General features: G+C 44.9%; 1 protein-coding gene and 1 non-coding gene across 3 annotated transcripts in view; one reads left to right on the top strand and one right to left on the bottom strand.

The window, feature by feature from the left end:
• POLR1A (RNA polymerase I subunit A) overlaps window positions 1-19,266 on the top strand; it is an 84,627-nt gene that overhangs the window by 6,250 nt on the left and 59,111 nt on the right. For both annotated transcript variants that reach the window (XM_086326557.1, XM_086326556.1), the window contains exons 3-11: window positions 1,284-1,433; window positions 5,126-5,233; window positions 6,390-6,475; window positions 6,873-6,976; window positions 12,821-12,907; window positions 13,535-13,640; window positions 13,908-14,070; window positions 15,850-16,020; window positions 16,786-16,908. In XM_086326557.1, the coding sequence (XP_086182683.1) occupies window positions 1,284-1,433; window positions 5,126-5,233; window positions 6,390-6,475; window positions 6,873-6,976; window positions 12,821-12,907; window positions 13,535-13,640; window positions 13,908-14,070; window positions 15,850-16,020; window positions 16,786-16,908 (1,098 nt within the window). The remainder of the gene's footprint in view (window positions 1-1,283; window positions 1,434-5,125; window positions 5,234-6,389; window positions 6,476-6,872; window positions 6,977-12,820; window positions 12,908-13,534; window positions 13,641-13,907; window positions 14,071-15,849; window positions 16,021-16,785; window positions 16,909-19,266) is intronic.
• LOC147363143 (small nucleolar RNA SNORA76) lies at window positions 1,027-1,153 on the bottom strand. Its single transcript, XR_015137512.1, has one exon. It is a non-coding gene; the product is annotated as a small nucleolar RNA SNORA76 (small nucleolar RNA).

The following is a 19,266-nucleotide window of genomic DNA, read 5'->3' as shown; positions in this document are numbered from 1 at the left end:
GTGCTGGCCCCGCCCCGGGGCAGGTGTCTCAGGAGGAGGTTAGCTCCAGACACTCTGAGTGAAAGTGCTCTTTACTTTGAGATTTAAAACCTAGAGGAGCCAAAGCCGGTATATTCGACTTAGCCTCTAGCCCTGCCTAGACGAACTTCAGTCTGATTCTTTTTGAGAATCGACAAAGCTGGGTTATCTTTATGCAAAGCTAGGGGGAGGGAACGGAGGAAGAGGAGCAAGGGGAGCAGTGTTCAGATCCAATCCCTTTTGTTTCAGAGGCTTTATGCCTTTCAGAAATGTGGGTGGGGTTTCCCTGGCAATAGAGCAAGAGTCCCTAACCCCCTAGATCTAATACCTGGTGATCTGAAGTGGAGCTGATGTGATAACAATAGAAATTAACTGCACAATGAATGTAATCCAGAAACCATCACCTCCCACCCCATCATCTGTGGAAAAATTGTCTTCCATGAAACCACTCCCTGGTGCCAAAAAGGTTGGGGACGACTGCCATAGACGACTTTGGAATTCTCCGGGCCTCTCTGAGGCCTTCAGGTGGATTTGTAGGCGCTTGCTTAGTGGCAGGAGGAACAGAGCGCCAGAAGGCCCAGCGCTGAGCTGAGAATGATGACCGTCCAGTCCTACTTAGACACTTCCAGCTTCTTACATCAGTTAACTCAGCCTCCGGGATTCACTTTAAGCTACTCAGATTAGTGTACAGGGACATGATTTTTGTCTTAATCGTATTAGGGGAAGAGGAATGTCTTGTTAAATACTAAATGTTTTATATATTAAATATTTAAATAATTTTCAATATTTAAATAAGTATTAAATTTAGTATTTAAATAAAGTAAAGGTAGTTCCCTACCTCAGATCCAAAGTAAATTTCTAATGTTAATGGATTAAAATAAAACCGTAAGTGAAAAATACAGAAGAATATCTATCAAGTTCTTAAGGTGAAGAAGGACTTTCCAGGTACATAGAGTGAGATGGAATTCTCCCCCTACCCCATACCCCACCCGCAGTAACCCAGGGCTGCCCTGTCACTCGAGGTTAAAAAAGGGCCGCCTCTGAGGGGGCTGACGACCCCAGTTATGCCCGAGCACATGTGCTCTGGCACTGTAGCCTGCCATGGCCAGGCAAGGTGGGGGCTCAAAGGCAACAGGTCAAAGTGGAATTCTTAAAAGGGTAAACTGCTGGCATAGAAACAAAAACCGTAAGTATGTATGTTGAAAATCACTTTGACTGCTATGTCACTTTCTAATATCCTGTCTCTTTTTATTCCCTCTCTTCAGAAACTCTACCTTTTGCTCCGGGGCTCCTGTTTAAACTGTCACATGCTGACCTGCCCCCGGGCTGTGGTTCACCTCTTACTGTGCCAGCTGAGAGTCCTGGAAGTTGGGGCCCTGCAAGCAGTGTATGAGCTGGAGAGAATTCTCTACAGGGTAGGTAACGTGACTATCCTGGTAATCAGACAAGCTAGAGCAGCAGGCGTAAGAGCTGTTTGTGTATGAATAGTCCCCTAAGAATAGTTACCAAGCACTTCCTGGTGGTCCAGGGGTGATGCAGGGTTCAATCCCTGTTCTGGGAAGATTCCACGTGCTGTGAAATAACTAAGCCTGTGCGCCACAACTGCTGAACCCACACTCTAGAACCTGAGCTCTGCAACAGGAGAAGCCACTGCAGTGAGAAGCCCCGAGCACTGCAACTAGAGAGTAGCCCCCACTTGCTTAGATGCACAGCAGCTAAGACCCCGTGCAGCCAAAAAGAAAGGTCACCAGAATGCTGGAGATTTAAGTCTTGTGACTGAGTACAAATAACTAGGCTTGAAAACATGAAGCTATAAGAATAATTATAGAAATGTTTGTGAAAACAACATACAAATACAATTTTATCCATCAGTGAGCTTTCTCCCCTGCCCCGCAAACCCAGGATCCAACCAGAGTTCATGCATTGTTTTGAATGGTTATATCTCTTTGGTCTGCTTTAATGTAAGATATTTTAATATAGGGAATTTCTTTCCTTGACACTGACTTTTTTGAAGACATAAGACTAGTTTGTCTTGTGAACTTCTCACATTCTGGATTTATCTGATTATTTCTTCATGAGATTCACATTTTGGTAAGATTATACCTACCTGATGTAGAATCCTTTGTATTGCACTATTTTAGGAGGCACCTGTTATCCTGTTATCTGCTACTGGTAATGCTGGGTTTGGTGATTTGGAATGGATGGTGACCACCAGATCTCTCTTGTAAAGAGACGTTCTCTTCGTGATGAATAATACCCTGGTGCTATTATAAATATATTATTCATGATTAATAATTAATAATCTGGTAAAAAGTGAAAGTGTTAGTCTCTCAGTCGTGTCCGACTCATTGCAGCCCCATGGACTGTGGCCCACCAGGCTCCTCTGTCCATGGATTCTCCAGGCAAGAATACTGGAGTGGGTTGCCATTTCCTTCTTTAGAGTATCTTCCCAACCCAGGATTGAACCCAAGTCTCCTGTGTTGGAGGCTGATTCTTTACAGTCCAAGTGACCAGGGACTACCTGGTGTTATTATAAATATCTTATTTAAAATTCATTTCTGGTTGATAGATCAAAATATTACTCACTTTTGAATGAAATAACCTGGTTATTCATCAGGGTATGAATTCAATGAGACAAGGATCTCATCAATTCTAATACTTTATTTGTAGATTTTTTTCAGATTTTCGACGCACTCATATTACCTGTGAATAATAGTAAGTTTATTTATTTCAGCCTTTATATGTTTCATTTCTTGTTCAGACTTTATTAGGTGCCTAGGATCTACATGACTTTGTTCAAGGGGCAGCATGCATCCTTGTCTTGCTTCTTGTTACAAAGGGAAACCGTTCACCTTTCCTCTTCCCCTTCCCTTTCCTGAAAAATTCAGTCTTAATGACATTAGGTGGGCAGAGCAGGTAGGCTTCCACACAGATGCGACCTGGTTGTGGGTTGTAAGGGCCCAAACAAGGTGAGAAAAGCATCCAAAACAAGACCTTATCTGTGTGTGCACGTGGCTAAAAAACTAATCTCAGGTCAGATTTGTCCAAGAGAGAGCTTGTGTGTGAGAGAGAGAAGGGTTTTCTTAAACCTTTTACTCAGAGTAAATTTTACTCTTTTGGAATCCCAGGAGCCACTAGTGGTAAAAAACCACACCTGCCAGTGCAGGAGGCATGAGATACGGGTTCCATCCTGGGTCGAGATGATCCCTCGAGAAGGAAATGGCAACCCACTCCAGTATTCTTGCCTGGGAAATCCCATGGACAGAGGAGCTTGGCAGACTGTGGTCCATAGGATCACACAGAGTCGGACACGACTGAAACGACTTATCGTGCAGGAATTTGTCCATTTTGTCTAAAGTGTCAGATCTGTTGTTGTAAAATTATTCGAGATGCCCACTACTTTAAAATATTTTGGGGTGAATTATACACACAGAAATTCATTAATTATACCCACAGTCTAACAAAGAGTTATAAAGTAACCATCACTGGTATGAGTGCCTTCAACATCAAACTACAGTCCGTATTTCCAGAAACTTCTTTTCTTTCTCCTCCTGGTGTGCTTATTTTTGACAGTTTGTCATTGTACTTGCTACCCTGGTGGCTCAGTGGTAAAGAATCTGCCTGCCAATATAGGAGATGTGGTTTCAATCCCTGGATCAGGAAGATCTCTTGGAGAAGGAAATGGCAACCCACTCCAGCATTTTTGACTGGGAAATCCCATGGACAGAGGAGGCTGGAGGACTACGGTCCTTGGGGTCACATAGAGTCTCACACAATTTAGCAACTAGGCAACAGCACTGTACTTAGCAAATTCTTTGCAGGAATAATTTGAGGTCTAGGATGTTGCCCCCTTTCCCCAGAGAGGTTTCTTACTGCTTCTGCCCTGTGCTTGGTGACCTGGGACCATCAGAGTGCATAGTCAAGGCTGAAGACTCCCTGGACTGCAGGCCATGGGAATCCAGGTGTTCTGTTCCAGGGCTCAGCTAGTTCCCAAGGACACAGTCCTTCAGTTCCCCAGCTTTCTGTGTTTGTGGGATGTGGCAGGAAGATACCTTGTTTGATTCCTGCCCTTTTACTAACTCTAGGCTTTGATTTCTGTCCTGTTCATCATTTAAGACCCTCAGAATGAAAAGTTCAAAATTACTGGATTGTAAAATGTTTCTGAGGCCACACTGGCATGTTGTACAGCTCCAGGGAGCATCCTAACTCTGTCAGCATCTTCCCCTGAGGGACATAGCTACGCTGAAGGCTGCCCCAGTGCTGGGCGATGTGGCAGCCCTGCTCAGAGCAGCCTTGGCCCCTGGGCTCTTTGACCTGGATCCCCATTTTCCCTTCATTATGGCCTGATTATCCCTCACAGTTCTGACAACTCTTCGGAACTTTACATTTTTAAAAATATTTTATCCTGTTTGTTTTTTTTTTTTTTAACTTTTTCATTTGGTCTTAATAATCTGTGTGCTGAGCTGTGCTTAGTCCCTCAGTCATGTCTGACTCTTTGTGACCCCATGAACTGTAGCCCGCCAGACTGCTCTGTCCATCGGGATTCTCCAGGCAAGAATACTGGAGTGGGTTGCAATGCCCTCCTCCAGGGGATCTTCCCAACCCAGGGATTGCACCCAGGTCTCCAGCATTGCAGGCAGATTCTTTACTCTCTGAGACACCAGGGAAGCCTTAATAATCTAGCCCACTACCATTGGAAGCTGAGTAGTCTCATTTATATATATTTGTTTATTTATTTGGTCATGCTGGGTCTTCGGTGTGGCAGGTGGGAGCTTCAGTCTTCATCGTGACATGTGGACTCTTGGTTGTGGTATGTGGGATCTAGTTCCCTGACCAGGGATCTAACCTGGGCCCCCTGCATTGGGAACTTGGAGTCTTAGCCACAGGACTACTAGGGAAGTCCCAGGACATTCTCGGTTTTTATTTTTATTTTTTTAAACCAGCAACGTGGCCAAACCGTTTTGAAAAGGCACCACCGCAGCCCTAAGGTTTCTCCTTTCTCTCCCCTCAGATAAAGCTTTCCCCCTCCCCTGGAGGGGCTGCCCCTGGTACTGCTTGTCATGCACATGCTTTATTTTGATCACATGGTTTTTCTCTTGTTTTTCAGTTTCTGGAAGAAAATGCTGATCCTACTGCCTGTGAAATTCAGGAAGAGCTAGAGCAATATACAATCAAAATCCTGCAGAACAACCTCCCAGGATCCCAGGGTGCACAAGTGAGTTATCCCATCTCTGTGTTCCCTGAACACTTGGTTTTTAGCATAATTATCACAGTTCCTTCTGCACTGTCTTTGACTTATCCCTTGGCTCAGATGATAAAGAATCCCCCTGCCATGCAGGAGACCCAGGTTTGATCCTTGGGTCAGAAAGATCCCCTGGAGCAGGAAGTGGCAACCCACTCCAGTATTCTTGCCTGGAGAATCCCATGGACAGAGAAGCCTGGCAGGCTACAGTCCATAGGGTTGCAAAGAGTCAAAAACACTTTTTTTTTTTGGCTTCCCAAAGCAGACCTGGGTCAGCTTTGAATCTCAGCTCTGCCTCTCATGAAGGTCACATAACTGTCCCCAAGCCACTCTTTCCTCATCTTTGATGCCTGCCTGTAGAACTAAGGAGAAGTTTAGAAGAAATTAGGTGCTTTGGGTACAGTGTCCAGTGAGGTTCTGGCTTACGTCTCACTTGGAGAATGAGGCCCATGTCCTGTTCTTGTTTCTCTCTCCAGTGCTAAGTGACCACTGCCTCCCCATTCCCCCATAGCATCTGTGTAAGTGTTAATTTGTTCAGCCAGTGAATGGTGTAGGTAATCAACCTGCAGGGCTAATCTTGAGATCTGCTTCACCTAATGCCCAGGTTTCACACCAGAGATTATGACTTAAGTGGTCTGGGTTGGGGCCCCACGGAGGGGTACAAAAGCCCCCAGGGTAGGTCTCATTTGCAGAACTAGCTCCAAACCACTAGTTTTGCTTAACTGTGGATGTGCCTTGCCTCAGAGCCCTGAGGTTCATCCAGGGGAGATAGCAGCTGCTGTCTCAGGTTTAATTTAAAATTAAATTATTTAATTTAATTAAATAATTTAATTATTTATTTTATTAAATTATTTGAATTTATTCATCCTTGCTGTCTTCCAAGCTTACCACTGCCCTCATGATCTCTTCATCTTAGTAACAGCCTGGTAAGTTTCCCCTGTTATGAATGAAGAAACTTAAAGAAGTCGCTTAGTGATTGGCAGTGTTTAGTTATGTTAGGGTTTTGTGGAGAATTTTAAGAAATGGGGTGGCTTCCTCTGATTTTTCAATAATAAGTGAAAACTACAAAATGTATACCTACTAGATTCTCTTCAGGATGGCACTCAGGTTTTTTGACTTTTTTTAACAGGTGAAAAATGTCTGTGAGAGCAGGAGCAAACTCATCTCTGTCTTCTGGAAGGTACATATGACTGCTAAGAGATGTCCCCACTGCAAGTGAGTCCTAGGCACTTCCCTCTAATTTTTTTAATTTTATTTTATGGATGTATAGTTGATTTACTATATCGTGTTAATTTCTGCTATATAGCAGTTATTTGGTTATATATATCTATATGTATTCTTTTTCATATTTTTTCATTATGGTTTATTGTAGGATATTGAATATCATTCTCTGTGCTGTTTATCCATCCTATACATAATAGTTTGCATCTGCTAATCCCAAATTCCCAGTTCTTCCCTCACCTACCTGCCCTCTCCCTTGGCAACCACAGGTCTCTTCTCTAAATCTGTGAGTCTGTTTTTGTTTCCTAGATATGTTCATTTGTATCGTATCTTAGATTTTACATTGTTGGGTTTTTTTTCTCTCTCTCCTCACAACTGTCCTCATGTCTAGAACTGGGCGGTCAGTGGTCCGGAAGGAGCACAATAGCAAACTGACCATCACGTACCCGGCCATGGTGCACAGGAGAGCTGACCAGAAGGACAGTGAGCCCCAGGGTAAGCAGGCCCTGGGAGGCCCTCCGTGTGTGTTTCACGTGTGACCATCAGACGTGTGCCACGACTTGGGGATCCCTGGTCCTCTGTACCACATGCTTCTTGGCTGCGTGTCTGTGGTGGGCCAGCAGATGGTGGGTGTCTGGGGTCTTAGGACTGGCGGGCATCCTGGTGCGTGCTCAGTCCTTGCCACTGGTGCACGGTGCGAGGCAGTGCCCCACCGCCTGAACGAGGCACCTCTTGCCACAGGTGGCCAGTACTCTGAAAGATTTTTGAGGAAGAAGTTATTACTTGATAAATAGTTCAAACCATTTTGTTGTCAAACAAGTGTGGATATATTTTGAACTAAAATGTAGGTGAGGGACATTTTCCTTGGTGGTCCAGTGGTTAAGAATCTACCTTCCAATGCAGAGGACGCTGGTTCCATTCCGGGTCCAGGAGATAAGATCCCGCATGCCTTGGGACAGCTCAGCCCACGGGCCACAACTATAAAGCCCATGCACCACAACAAAGACCTAGCACCGCCAAAACAAAAAATACATATATTTAAAAATAAAAAATGTAGGTGAGTTTTAAAGAAAAACTGTGAGCATCTAAAGAACATTAGCGCCTCATGCAGGCTGCTCTAGCTGTCCTCTCAGATCCCTGGAATAGAGTGTCTCCCACTCGGCTCTGCCCTGCTCTTAGGGGTACCTGGGAAGAAATTTGAGAGACTTAGTACTCCTGCTTTTTCATTTTTGTAGTTTTAAGTTTGTTGAACAATGCTTTCCACAGTTTATTGTGATCCACACAGTCAAAGGCTTTGACATAGTCAATAAAGCAGAAATAGATGTTTTTCTGGAACTCTTTTGCTTTTTCGATGATCCAGTGGATGTTGGCAATTTGATCTCGGGTTCCTCTGCCTTCAAAGCCTTTGACTGTGTGGATCACAATAAACTATGGAAAATTCTGAAAGAGAAGGGAATACCAGACCACCTGACCTGCCTCTTGAGATACCTATATACAGGTCAGGAAGCAACAGTTATAACAACATGGAACAACAGACTGGTTCCAAATAGGAAAAGGAGTACGTCAAGGCTGTATATTGTCACCCTGCTTATTTAACTTTTATGCGGAGTACATCATGAGAAACGCGGGGCTGGAAGAAGCACAAGCTGGAATCAAGATTGCCGGGAGAAATATCAATAACCTCAGATATGCAGATGACACCACCCTTATGGCAGAAAGTGAAGAGGAACTAAAGAGCTTCTTGATGAAAGTGAAAGAGGAGAGTGAAAAACTTGGCTTAAAGCTCAACATTCAGAAAACTAAGATCATGGCATCTAGTCCCATCACTTCATGGGAAATAGATGGGAAAACAGTGGAAGGGGACGACAGAGGATGAGATGGCTGGATGGCATCACCGACTCGATGGACATGAGTTTGAGTAAACTCAGGGAGTTGGTGATGGACAGAGAGGCCTGGCATGCTGCAATTCATTGGGTTGCAAAGAGTCGGACACGACTGAGTGAGTGAACTGAACTGAACAATGCTTTCTGGTTTTTCTTCTGAAGTAGTGAAGATTAAATAAGATTTTCCATTTGAAATATTGAGCCCAGAACCTGCTATGTTGAATATGCTTTGTGGATATTGGCCATTCATTTTTTATTATAATGCAGTCAGTGTGCCAGGGCAGAAAAAGCATCATCTGTTTTGGACACCTTGTGCCTGTGTGCATGCCAAGTCGCCTCAGCTGTGCCCGACTGTTTTCGACCCCATGGACTGTAGCTTACCAGGCTCAGGCTCCTCTGTCCATGGGATTCTCCAGGCAAGAATACTGGAGTGGGTTGCCATGCCCTTTTCCAGGGGATCTTCCCGACCCAGGGATGGAACCCAAGTCTCTTGGATCTCCTGCATTAGCAGGTGTATTCTTTACCACTGATCCACCAGGGAAGCCCTTTCAACACATGAATCTTGAGAACATATAAACATTTAGACCATAGTATAGCAAACTTGTTTATTACTTTAAGATAAATCTTTTATTTTAGACTAATTTTTAGATGTGTAGAAGAATTGCAGACATGCTGCAGAAATTCCTATGTACTTTTTACTCAGTTTGCCCTGATGAAACCTCTTAGATCACCATGGCATGTTTATCAAAACTAAGCAATTAACATTGGTATACTACTGTTAACTGACCTGCAAACTTTATTTGAATGTCACCAGTTTATCCAGTGTGTGCTTGGTTACTAAGTCATATCTGACTCTTTGTGACCCCATGGACTGTAACCTGCATTGGCAGGTGGATTCTTTACCTTCTGAGCCATTGGGAAGCCCAGTTTATCCAGTAATGTCCTCCTTATGTTGTTCCAGGATCCAGTCCAGGATACTACACTGCATTTAGAAAGTCTATTTAATGCTTAACCATTAACAGGCACAAGGATGGATTTTCCTGCACTATACATAGCCCTTAAAACAATTTTTAAGGTTGGAAACTGCTACTCTAGACTTCAGGGCACTTTAGGGAATATTCATAGATTGAGAAGAAAGGTGGTCAGAATTCTAGAGGATGACTATTTGGGGCAAATATCTAACAGGCAGCCTTTAAGTGCCTTTGCCAAACCAATTCTTTGGAGTAATTGTCACTGCAACTATGAGAATATGATGGTGCCAACCAAAATCCTGTGCTTCAGAAACAAGTCAGCAGTGGTCTTGGACGGTTTTCGGATTGGATTGGTGGTATTTAGCAGGCGTTTACTTGTTGGGCACTCAGCCTTATGCCCAGGAACATCCTGTGGCTGAGCCCAGTGCCAAGCTGGGGACCTGACCTTGTGGCCTCCATTCTCAGGGAAGGCTGCGGGTGAGGCAGGTCAATTACTCCAGGGAGAGGTGATGCAGAGGCAGGTGAGCATTTGGACAAACGATCTGGCCATGTCCTTGGTATCTAATGGGGCCATGCAGTTGGGCCTGTGGCTCAGTGGTTCCCACATACTCCTGATCTCACTAGGAGTGCTGTTAGCTTGTGAAATTCACATGTGACCAGTGTGCTATTCAAGCCTCATTATGCCTGCTAGAGTTTTCAAGTGAGACCTCTTACAGCCAAGGTGCTTCGCCCACCATAAGCCAATCTTCCCCACTGTTTGACTTCCCAACTTTTTTTTTCTTTCGTACAGGAGCTCTTGGAGCTAAACTAAATACATGTTGCAGCTGTTCTGAAGTCCTATTGAAAGAGATTTCATTTTTTTTTTAAACAAGGTCACTGGATGGTATTTTTTTCTCAATATTCATTTTTATTCATTTATTTGGCTGTGCCAGGTCTTAGTTGTGGTGTGCAAACTCTTGGCTGTGGCATGTGGGATCTAGTTCCCTGACTAGGGATGGAACCCTGGCACCCTGCGTTGGGAGCACAGAGTCTTAGCCACTGGACCACCAGGGAAGTCTCTGAGGCAAATAGCATTTTTGCAGGCTCAAAAAGTACCTGGTTAGGAAGGGTGCAGTCCATGTGAGGAGGTGGCATTCTGCAAGTCTCTTCTGACTCAAACCCAGTGAGTGAATGACCTCCATCTGCCTCAATAGGGGTTAAACTGTGCTGGGGCCACTTCCTGCACTAGCAGCTCTGAGTCAGGAGCTGAAGAGAGCTACCAGATGCGGCTCATCTTCCTCAGTTCATCAAGGCAGATTAGTGAGAAAGAAGTTTCCAGAAATGCCCACAAAATTGTCCTTTAGGTTAATGAGGTCTTTTCTCCCCACTGAACACCCATAGCTTTCTATATCTGGCTTATTCCCAAAGGTCAGAGCCTTTCTCCATTGCATTCCCCTCACTTCCTTCAACTGCATTAACTGGTTGAAATGTTTTGCTTTTATAGGAATCAAAATTTTAAATGTGTTCACTCTTGACCTAACAATTCCGCTTTTATGATCTTATCCTAAGAATTATGCATGCCCACAGTATTAAGTAGTTTTGAATTGGAAATATCTTAAATGCCTGTTAGTAGAGACTAATTAAATAAATTATGGTACATCTTATTAATTGTTTTCTAAGTTACAAATTTCTCTAAAAACTTTCCATGATGTATCTTCTGCAGTTGGTAAAGAAACCAAGTAGAGAATTAGAGGTGAATGAAGCTGGGTTTTACAAATATAGAAAAAAGCAGAAGAGTGGGGTTTTTTAAATATAAATTATCTTATAGTATTTTGAACATGTGTATTTAAGCCAGTGAAAACTTAGTATCTGCTGGGTCTTGCTGCTGCTGCTAAGTCACTTTAGTCGTGTCCAACTCTGTGCGACCCCAGAGACGGCAGCCCGCCAGGCTCCCCTGTCCCTGGGATTCTCCAGGCAAGAACACTGGAGTGGGTTGCTATTTCCTTCTCCAAGGCGTGAAAGTGAAAAGTGAAAGTGAAGTCACTCAGTCCTATCCAACTGTTAGTGACCCCTTAGATGCTGTTAATTGTTAGGAACACAGACAAGACACAGTTTCTATCCTGATAAGTGCATTAAAAAAATATTGAGTGATTTTGTGGGGAGAGGTGGGGTGTTGAGAGCCACAAGGCTTGTGGGATCTTAGTTCCCTGACCCAGGGGTCAAAGCCAGGCTCTCGGCCGTGAGAGCACTGAGTCCTAATCACTAGACTGGCATGAAATTCCCAAGCAGTATATAATTTTGATGAATGTGTTCCAAAAGAGGTTGATAGTTTTGACAGGAGGGGATACTCACCACTATACAAAGGCTGAAGTTGATAGTTTTGAACCTAGAGGTCACATTACTCACTTTCTTAATCATCTAAATGCTTGGGGCCACACCTACTGAATGTGACTTACTCTGGGGGTGGCTGATTAAAGAGTATCCCAGAGTGATCTTGGTTAATCTGAGAAATCAAGATCTATCTACTTATCACCAGCATGATAGTTGTAAGAAGAAACTGAATATACATTCACTCATAAAAATGTTCATCTTCATTTATCCATAATTCTCCTGCTGTGAACTTTTCTGGTAAAAGCCATGTACATAAAGCTATTTATCACAGTGTGACTTAAAATAATAAAAAAAATTGAGGTCAGCTCAGATGTCCAACTATTAGAATGTGGTTAAGTCACTTATAAAACATCCTCTCAGGAATACCATGCTGCAATTAAAAATGATGGCGAGGGACTTCATGGTGGTCCAGTGGTTAAGAGTCTGCCTCGCAGTGCAGGTGATGTGGGTTCAATCCCTGCTTGGGGCACTAAGATCCCATGTGCCATAAAGCAAGTAAGCCTGCACAGTGCAACAGAAGATCCTGTGTGCCGCCCCTGAGTGACCCGATACAGCCAGATAAATAAATAAAATAAAAATGATGGTGAGATACAAGCTATAAGGCAACATGCAGAGATGCTCGTAAGATGACACGAAATGAGCAAGTGGTACAGGGTGAATCCGCACCTAACACTTTATAAACCAAAGGACCAGAAAAGAATATATAAAAGTGGTCATGGTGACAACATGATATAATTGTTGGTGATTTTTTTTTCCCCCTTTGGCTCTACCTTTTAGGTTTCATACAATAGTTGTTTGGTTTTCATTACTTTAGAAATTAGGTTGTCCTAGAGATTGACTTAAAAAAAAATTTATTTATTTTAATTTGTTTCTTTGGCTGCCTCAGATCTTAGTTGAAGCATGTGGGATCTTGTTCTCCTACCCAGGGTCAAACCCAGGCCCTCTGTATTGGGAGTGTGGGGCCTTAGCCACTGGACCGCTAGGGAAGTCTGTAGAGATTGATTTTTTGGTCAGATTGCGGGCTTGGAGGAGTGGGGAAAGGAATTGCTAAATCCCATTATGGAAAGAGTGTCTCTAATTGACTTACTGTGCTCGCTTACCCTCTTCCACTCCAGGAATTGAGGAAGCTCAGATGGGAAAACGAGGATACCTGACACCCTCCAGTGCTCAAGAACATCTCATAGCTCTTTGGAAAAATGAAGGTGCTGTGCCAGGCTGAAGAAACAGCCCATTGACTTCCTGGACTCCTTCACCCTGCCTTTTTATGTTTTCAAAATTGTGATTCTTGTAGCTGTCTCCTGAAACTGAACCATAGATTTGGGGCAGGCTTCAGGGTACCTTGTCATTGATATTTATAGTGTGGGAAATGTCTTTATTCCTTGAACCATGAACTTGGTGATTACTGTAACTGAGCCTGATCATTAAATGACAGCTGTGGGTGGGCATTGCTTAGTACAGTTTGACATGTGTCTTGAAGGCGCAGTGTAACTCACCTTATTTTTTTAATGTATTTTATTTGCTTATTTATTTTCATTATTGTTTTTTAATATTGCATTTTTATTTGCAATATTTTTTTTCACTGCACCATGTGGCATGTGGGATTTTGGTTCCCTGACCAGGGATGGAACCTGCACCCCTTGCAGTGAAAGTGCAGAGTCTTAACCACTGGACCACCAGGCAATTTCCTTCATTAGTTTTTATGAAGACACATGTGATCTTACTCTCCCTATTGTCCTATATTCTGGGTTTTTTGTAAAAATTTTTGTGGTCACCCTTCCATGCTCTTAATGTATAGGTTTAAATGATCTTTTGATTTATTTCAAACACAGGGTTCTTTCTGAATTACCTTTTTTTGGGACTGGAAGATGTTGGCATGGAGTCCAGGTTCAACCCCAGTATGTTCTTTCTGGATTTCTTGGTGGTACCACCCTCAAGGTAATACCCTTTCATTGGCTTTATTTCACCTGAAAAAGGTTTATGGAATAATTGAATAATGACCTCTGGGAGAGAAAGGAAGGGTCAAAGGTTCTGAAAAATAGAGCAGCAGTTCCACTCCCAGGTGGCAGGTGGTGGGACTATTTTCCTCTTCATTTTTCCTGAGTGCAGGAGGAATGTGCGTTTCTTTTGGAGCTTGGGGCGTGTGAATAGGAATGGGTAAGCGGCTGAGGGAAATGTGCACTGATTCCACATGTCCTCCTGCAGGTATCGCCCTGTCAACCGCCTTGGGGACCAGATGTTCACCAACGGGCAGACGGTGAACTTGCAGGCTGTCATGAAGGACGTGGTTCTGATCCGAAAGCTTCTGGCACTGATGGCCCAAGAACAGGAGCTGCCAAGTGAGGTGGCAGCACCCACCACAGAAGAGGTCAGGAGCTGATGCCTTAGTTCTAGCTTCCTGTGCTGTGGGTGCAGAATGCTATGGGAATGCTATGGGTCCTGGGAGATACTGGTTGGCAATTCTGCATGGTTGTGTGTGAGCCATGGGTTTGGGAGGACCGGGCAATGTCTGGGGGAAAGTGTGGGTCTGAGCATGACCCCAATGACCATGCCCAGTGACCATGATTGAGTTGCTTTGGTTTCTTGTTCTTATCTCCACAATAAAATGAGTGATCTGTGGGGAGGTTTTATCCGTGGTTGTGGTCTGGGCTACCTGCTGTCACTGGCAGTTCTGGAAAGAACCGTCTGTGGTCCTCAGGCTCTAAACCTGTCCCTACTGGGCTCTGGTACCAGAGACCCATGCCACCTAGCTCTGATTTTGGCTCTTGAAGATCTCTAGCATCAGGGTCAGGAAGGCAGTGTTGGCATTTGGAAGAGTTCCCCGCAATAGGAGTGTCAGATCTGGGGCTTAATTTTCTCCCCAATAAATGGTGGAGCTGAATTCCATTTTCCTGTTTCAGCAAACGTTTCCTGAATCCCTTTTAGTGTGCTAGGTCTGCAGTGGGTATAAAGATGAGTCAGGCACTCAGGAAGTTCTCAGCTTTAAGATTCTTTCTAGATGCAAATAGGAAGGACTGTCTCAGCTTTGAGTAGACCAGACAGGCTCCCAGGCTCCCTTCCCTGGGTGGGACCGGCCCGTCACCAGGTGGCGCCACAGTCTGTCAGGGACACCCGTGCTTGGTTACTCAGCCTTTTTGCTTGGGTTTCTTTGGTTTTGCTTAAGTTTTCTGATTTGCCTGTGTAAATGTGCTTTAAAAAAAAAATGCTCAATATGTTAGAGATATCTGCCATCTGCAGGTCCTGGTCTACTTTCAAAGAGATGGCCATAGGATTGCCACCTCCAGTGACCAAAGCTAAAGATTTCATGTTGATGTCTCTTGAAAGTAGGGTAGCCTTTGTCCAAGAAAAAAGCTAAATCTTGGCAGAAATGAGCAGTATCCTCTCAGATTCCTGAGGTCATTGCTGCCTGAAGTCACAGTGCCCTCTTTTCCATCTGATCAATAGCAAGAGTTCTTTCTTCCCATACTTGCTCCACGGCGGCCCTCTCATGAATCATGAATGCCTGGGTGTGAATAGGCATGCGCCATTCCAGGCACTGAGGATGTGCCAGTGAGACTGGTCTCACCCATTTCACAAGTAGGCGTGTGGCCCTACTTGTCAGCTGATGTCTTCAGAAGTGAATTAGTCTGACAGGGGTGCTGTCATCATACAGGGGACCCTGGGAGGCTCCTTCAGCCAGAATAGAAAGCACACCTGTCTTCTCTATAACTGAGAAGTCTTCTGTTCCTCAGGATTGAGGACAGGCCCACTTTATCACCAGTGCTTTCCATGACATTCTCACTTACTGGATCCCCCTTCCATCAGCGCTGACCGGTTTCTTCTCTCTTCTGACCCACTGGGTCGAGGGACCATTTGTCTCTCTCCTGTGTCATACGTACCCAGCCCAAGGGGGCCAGTCCAGGTGGCCAGACAGTCGGTCAATAGGTGATGCTCTAGGGCAGCTTACCGCCTCATATGTTGTCGATGCACACGGACAAGATCGATTTATGAGCACTTGGGCCACAAATCTGTCAAGTTCAAAAGACATAAAGGCCAACTTCAGAGTTCATCATTTGTCAGAGCTCAAGTGAAAAAGAAAAGTGGAACCAGGCCTGACCTTCTTGAGGGCTTTCCATCACGCCCGTTTTTCTTGGTTGTGTCTTGGCAGGAAAAAGACTCTTGGATGGCTATGGACCGATCTTTTTTGAGTCAGCTTCCAGGCCAGTCCCTCACAGACAGACTTTACAACATTTGGATTCGCCTTCAGAGCCACGTTAATATTGTGTTTGATAGCGAGATGGACAAATTAATGATGGAAAAGTACCCCGGCATTAGACAGGTGAGCAGTTGGATCCCTATTGCTAGCCGAAGGGGTTAAATAATAAACGTGTTTGTCTTAAGGAAGAAAATAGTAACCATACTTGTTTTTTTCTCTTGACAGTGACTGTTTTATTTTAACCAATTGGCACTACTGTAGTTTTGGTTTACTTTTTATTTTATTATTTTTTAGTGTAAAATATGAAAGATTTATTTCAACTGTATAAAATGAAAGAGGAGTAAAAGAAGATATTAATAAAAGATGGTCCTCACTGAAGAAGTGAATGAAACTAAAATTGCAGACCAAAAAACCCAAACGTAATAAAGATGTGCATAGTATTGGGTTGGCCAAAAAGTTTGGGTTTATCCATCCTTTTTCGCCAACCCGTTACCATTATACAGGCTTGTGAATAATAGAAGTGTCATCTTTCATGCTCATGCTCAGTCGCTAAGTTGTGCCCACAATTAAATAAGGCATATATATGTTCTAGAGCTTCCCTGGTGGCTCAGTGGTAAAGAACCCACATGCCAATGCAGGAGATGCGGGTTCAACCCTTGGGTTGGAAAGATCTCCTGGAGGAGAAAATGGCAACCCACTCCAGAATTCTTGGCTGGAGAATCCCATGGACAGAGGAGGCTGGTGGGCTACAGTCCATTGGGTCACAAAAGAGTTGGACATGACTTAGCAACTAAAAAACAGCAACATATATTTTCTAACAACTTAATATTTTTAAGTCTTGATTTTTAAATTTTTTTAATGATTTCTGTGGACTTTTCCCCCATAAAGATCCTGGAGAAGAAGGATGGTTTGTTCCGAAAGCACATGATGGGGAAGCGCGTAGACTACGCAGCCCGCTCGGTCATCTGCCCGGACATGTACATCAACACCAATGAAATTGGAATTCCCATGGTGTGTGCTGTTAGGTGGCAGATGGGAGTGGCGAGGAGGGCTGGGGAGAAGGCGTGGGATCACGGTGGCTTAGGTGAAGACAGCATCTGCCTTTCCCCGTATTGAGTCCTTAGAAGGGGACCCTGAGGCCATGGCGTGGCGTTGCTCTCACTCCCTGCCAGGTCTCCAGACACCCTCCACCCACAAGAAAGACCCCTGCTCCTGGGCTACCAGGGCACAGCTCCTGCCTCTCCTCCTCCTGCCCGTCTTGGTCTAGTCATTAAACTTTCCTAGTAAGATGGAATACATGACAGAGATGAGGAGGGAGCGGGGCTTTCTGTCCCGGGTACTTGCCTGGCATCAGGAGTCAGGGCCGTGGAGGAAGGGAGAGAGCCCCAGGGAGCAGGCGTCACTCCCAGATCCTCAGGGGTAGGCGGTTTGCCCCGTCCACCCGTTAGTGTTTCCTTAGGGAGCCAGTTTTCTTTTCTCACTTCCCCACCACTTGAGGCTGCGGTACTCATTAGCAACAGCTCCTTCATCGTCTTCCTCCTTAATGGGCCTTGAGGTCAGTAATAGAAGATGGTTTAATTCACCCCATGGAGAGGCTCATTTCCTCACACACGGCCCTGCTGCCACTCTCAGGGGAGGACTGGCAGGGGGCAGAGAGCACAGCTCAAGTGTTTTGATGGCCTCCTGAGTGCTGCCTCCTTGTCCCCCAGGCACACGTGGGCTTCCTAGGCAAGGGCTCTCGTGTGAGGGGACGAGAGTCAGAGAACACCCATTCCTGGGCACTGGGGGTCTCTGCATCCGGGAGCTGGATCAGGGGCAGGGAAAAGCACTGGGAAGCCCAGTGGTGACATTCCTGAGTCTGAGGCCCTGGGAGGAGAGGCCCGTGACCTGTTCATTGCTTTCTTTGGACAGAGGAGGACAGGGAGCTCTGTTGGCTTTCGCCTCATGGTGCCTTCAGGGTCCCCAGCTTCGGGAGAGACCTTTCGTGTTGCTCCTCTTTCCACCTTCAGCGGTCTTCTCTTTCTTGGATCTGGGTTCATTTGGTACTGGAGGGACTCTGAAGTTCCCCCTCTGCCCACCTCCAGGCCTGCCCCAAGCCTAGGGCCACAGTGGCCTGTTGCTCACAGGATGGTTTTCAGGAGCAGAGCGTGTGAAACTGCCTCTTGATCCTTTGTGCACACCCTTCCCATTGAGCACTGTGGACAGGTTGTTACAGAAGCAGAGGAGGTGAAGGTTGGGGGATAAGCTAGAGACCCAGTCATGAGCCAGACAAGACTAGTGTGTCCCTGTGAAGCTTATATTCCAGTGGTGGAGACACATAAACAGATAACACAAGTAAAGGTATTCCTCGACTTATGATGGTGTGGTGGTAAGTTGAAAATGCCATATGTCAAAAGTGCATTTAATGGACCTAACCTACTGAACAGCATAGCTTAGTCTAACCCACCTTAAACCTGCTCAGAACACTTATGTTAGCCTACGTTGGGCAAAATCATCCAGTGCAAAGCTTATTTTGTAGTAGTGTTGAATGTCTCACGGAAGTTATTGAACACTATCCTGAAAATGAGCAACAGGATGGCTCTAAGTGTATGGGATATTTATGATCCCAGGGCTGACAGCCAGCAGCTGAGGCTCACTGCCCCTGCCCACCTTCACAAGAATATCACACCATGTTTCACAAGCCCAGAAAAAGACCAGAATTCAAAATGGGGAGTATGATTTCTACCAAATACATGTTGCTTTCACACTGTTACAAAGTCCGAAAAAATCCTAAGTTGGGCACAGTCTGTACATAAATACTCTGTCAGGTAGTGGTCAGTTCGTCGGCAGGGGTGGAGAGGGCCAGAGGGCGGGGAGCATTGGGCAGGGTGGTGGGGGTTGGGGCGGGGGTGCCATTCACACAGCGAGCTGGCCAGTGTTCAGCGAGTTCCTTTCCATGGGACTTCTCGAGAGTCTCTAACGTAGATATATTCCTTTTGAAGCACCAGAGGGTTTTAATATTCAGTAGCTCAGAACTCGCCTAACCAGGGCACTCATTTTTCTTGGAATGTGGTGCAGGCCTGGTGTGTCAAATGGATCACTGCCATTTTCTTATGTATCAGGGGACCAAATCAGGTTTATCTCAGGCCAAGTAAAGAGATTAAGATGCCGTGTCTGGGCTCAGGCCACCATCAATTAGTGATGACTGCTGGGGGGTGAGGGGAGGGGAATTATTGGTGGAGGAGGGTGATACTTGAGAGCAGGTATTCGCCAATTGTCTAAAGCTCATGTTCCAGGCTATATTACATCATTTGGGACCTTGAATTTATTGGCAAACTAGTAAACGATGAAATTTTAAAATAGGTTAAAAAAATTCTGCATAAATTACTA

The sequence above is a fragment of the Bos grunniens genome, chromosome 11 (assembly GCF_055505025.1).
Source record: "Bos grunniens cultivar Pamir isolate PY7600 chromosome 11, Bosgru_T2T1.0, whole genome shotgun sequence".
NCBI classification, from domain to species: Eukaryota; Metazoa; Chordata; class Mammalia; order Artiodactyla; family Bovidae; genus Bos; species Bos grunniens.
Note: the sequence above shows the minus strand (reverse complement) of the source record. Positions and strands in the feature narration are given on the sequence as shown.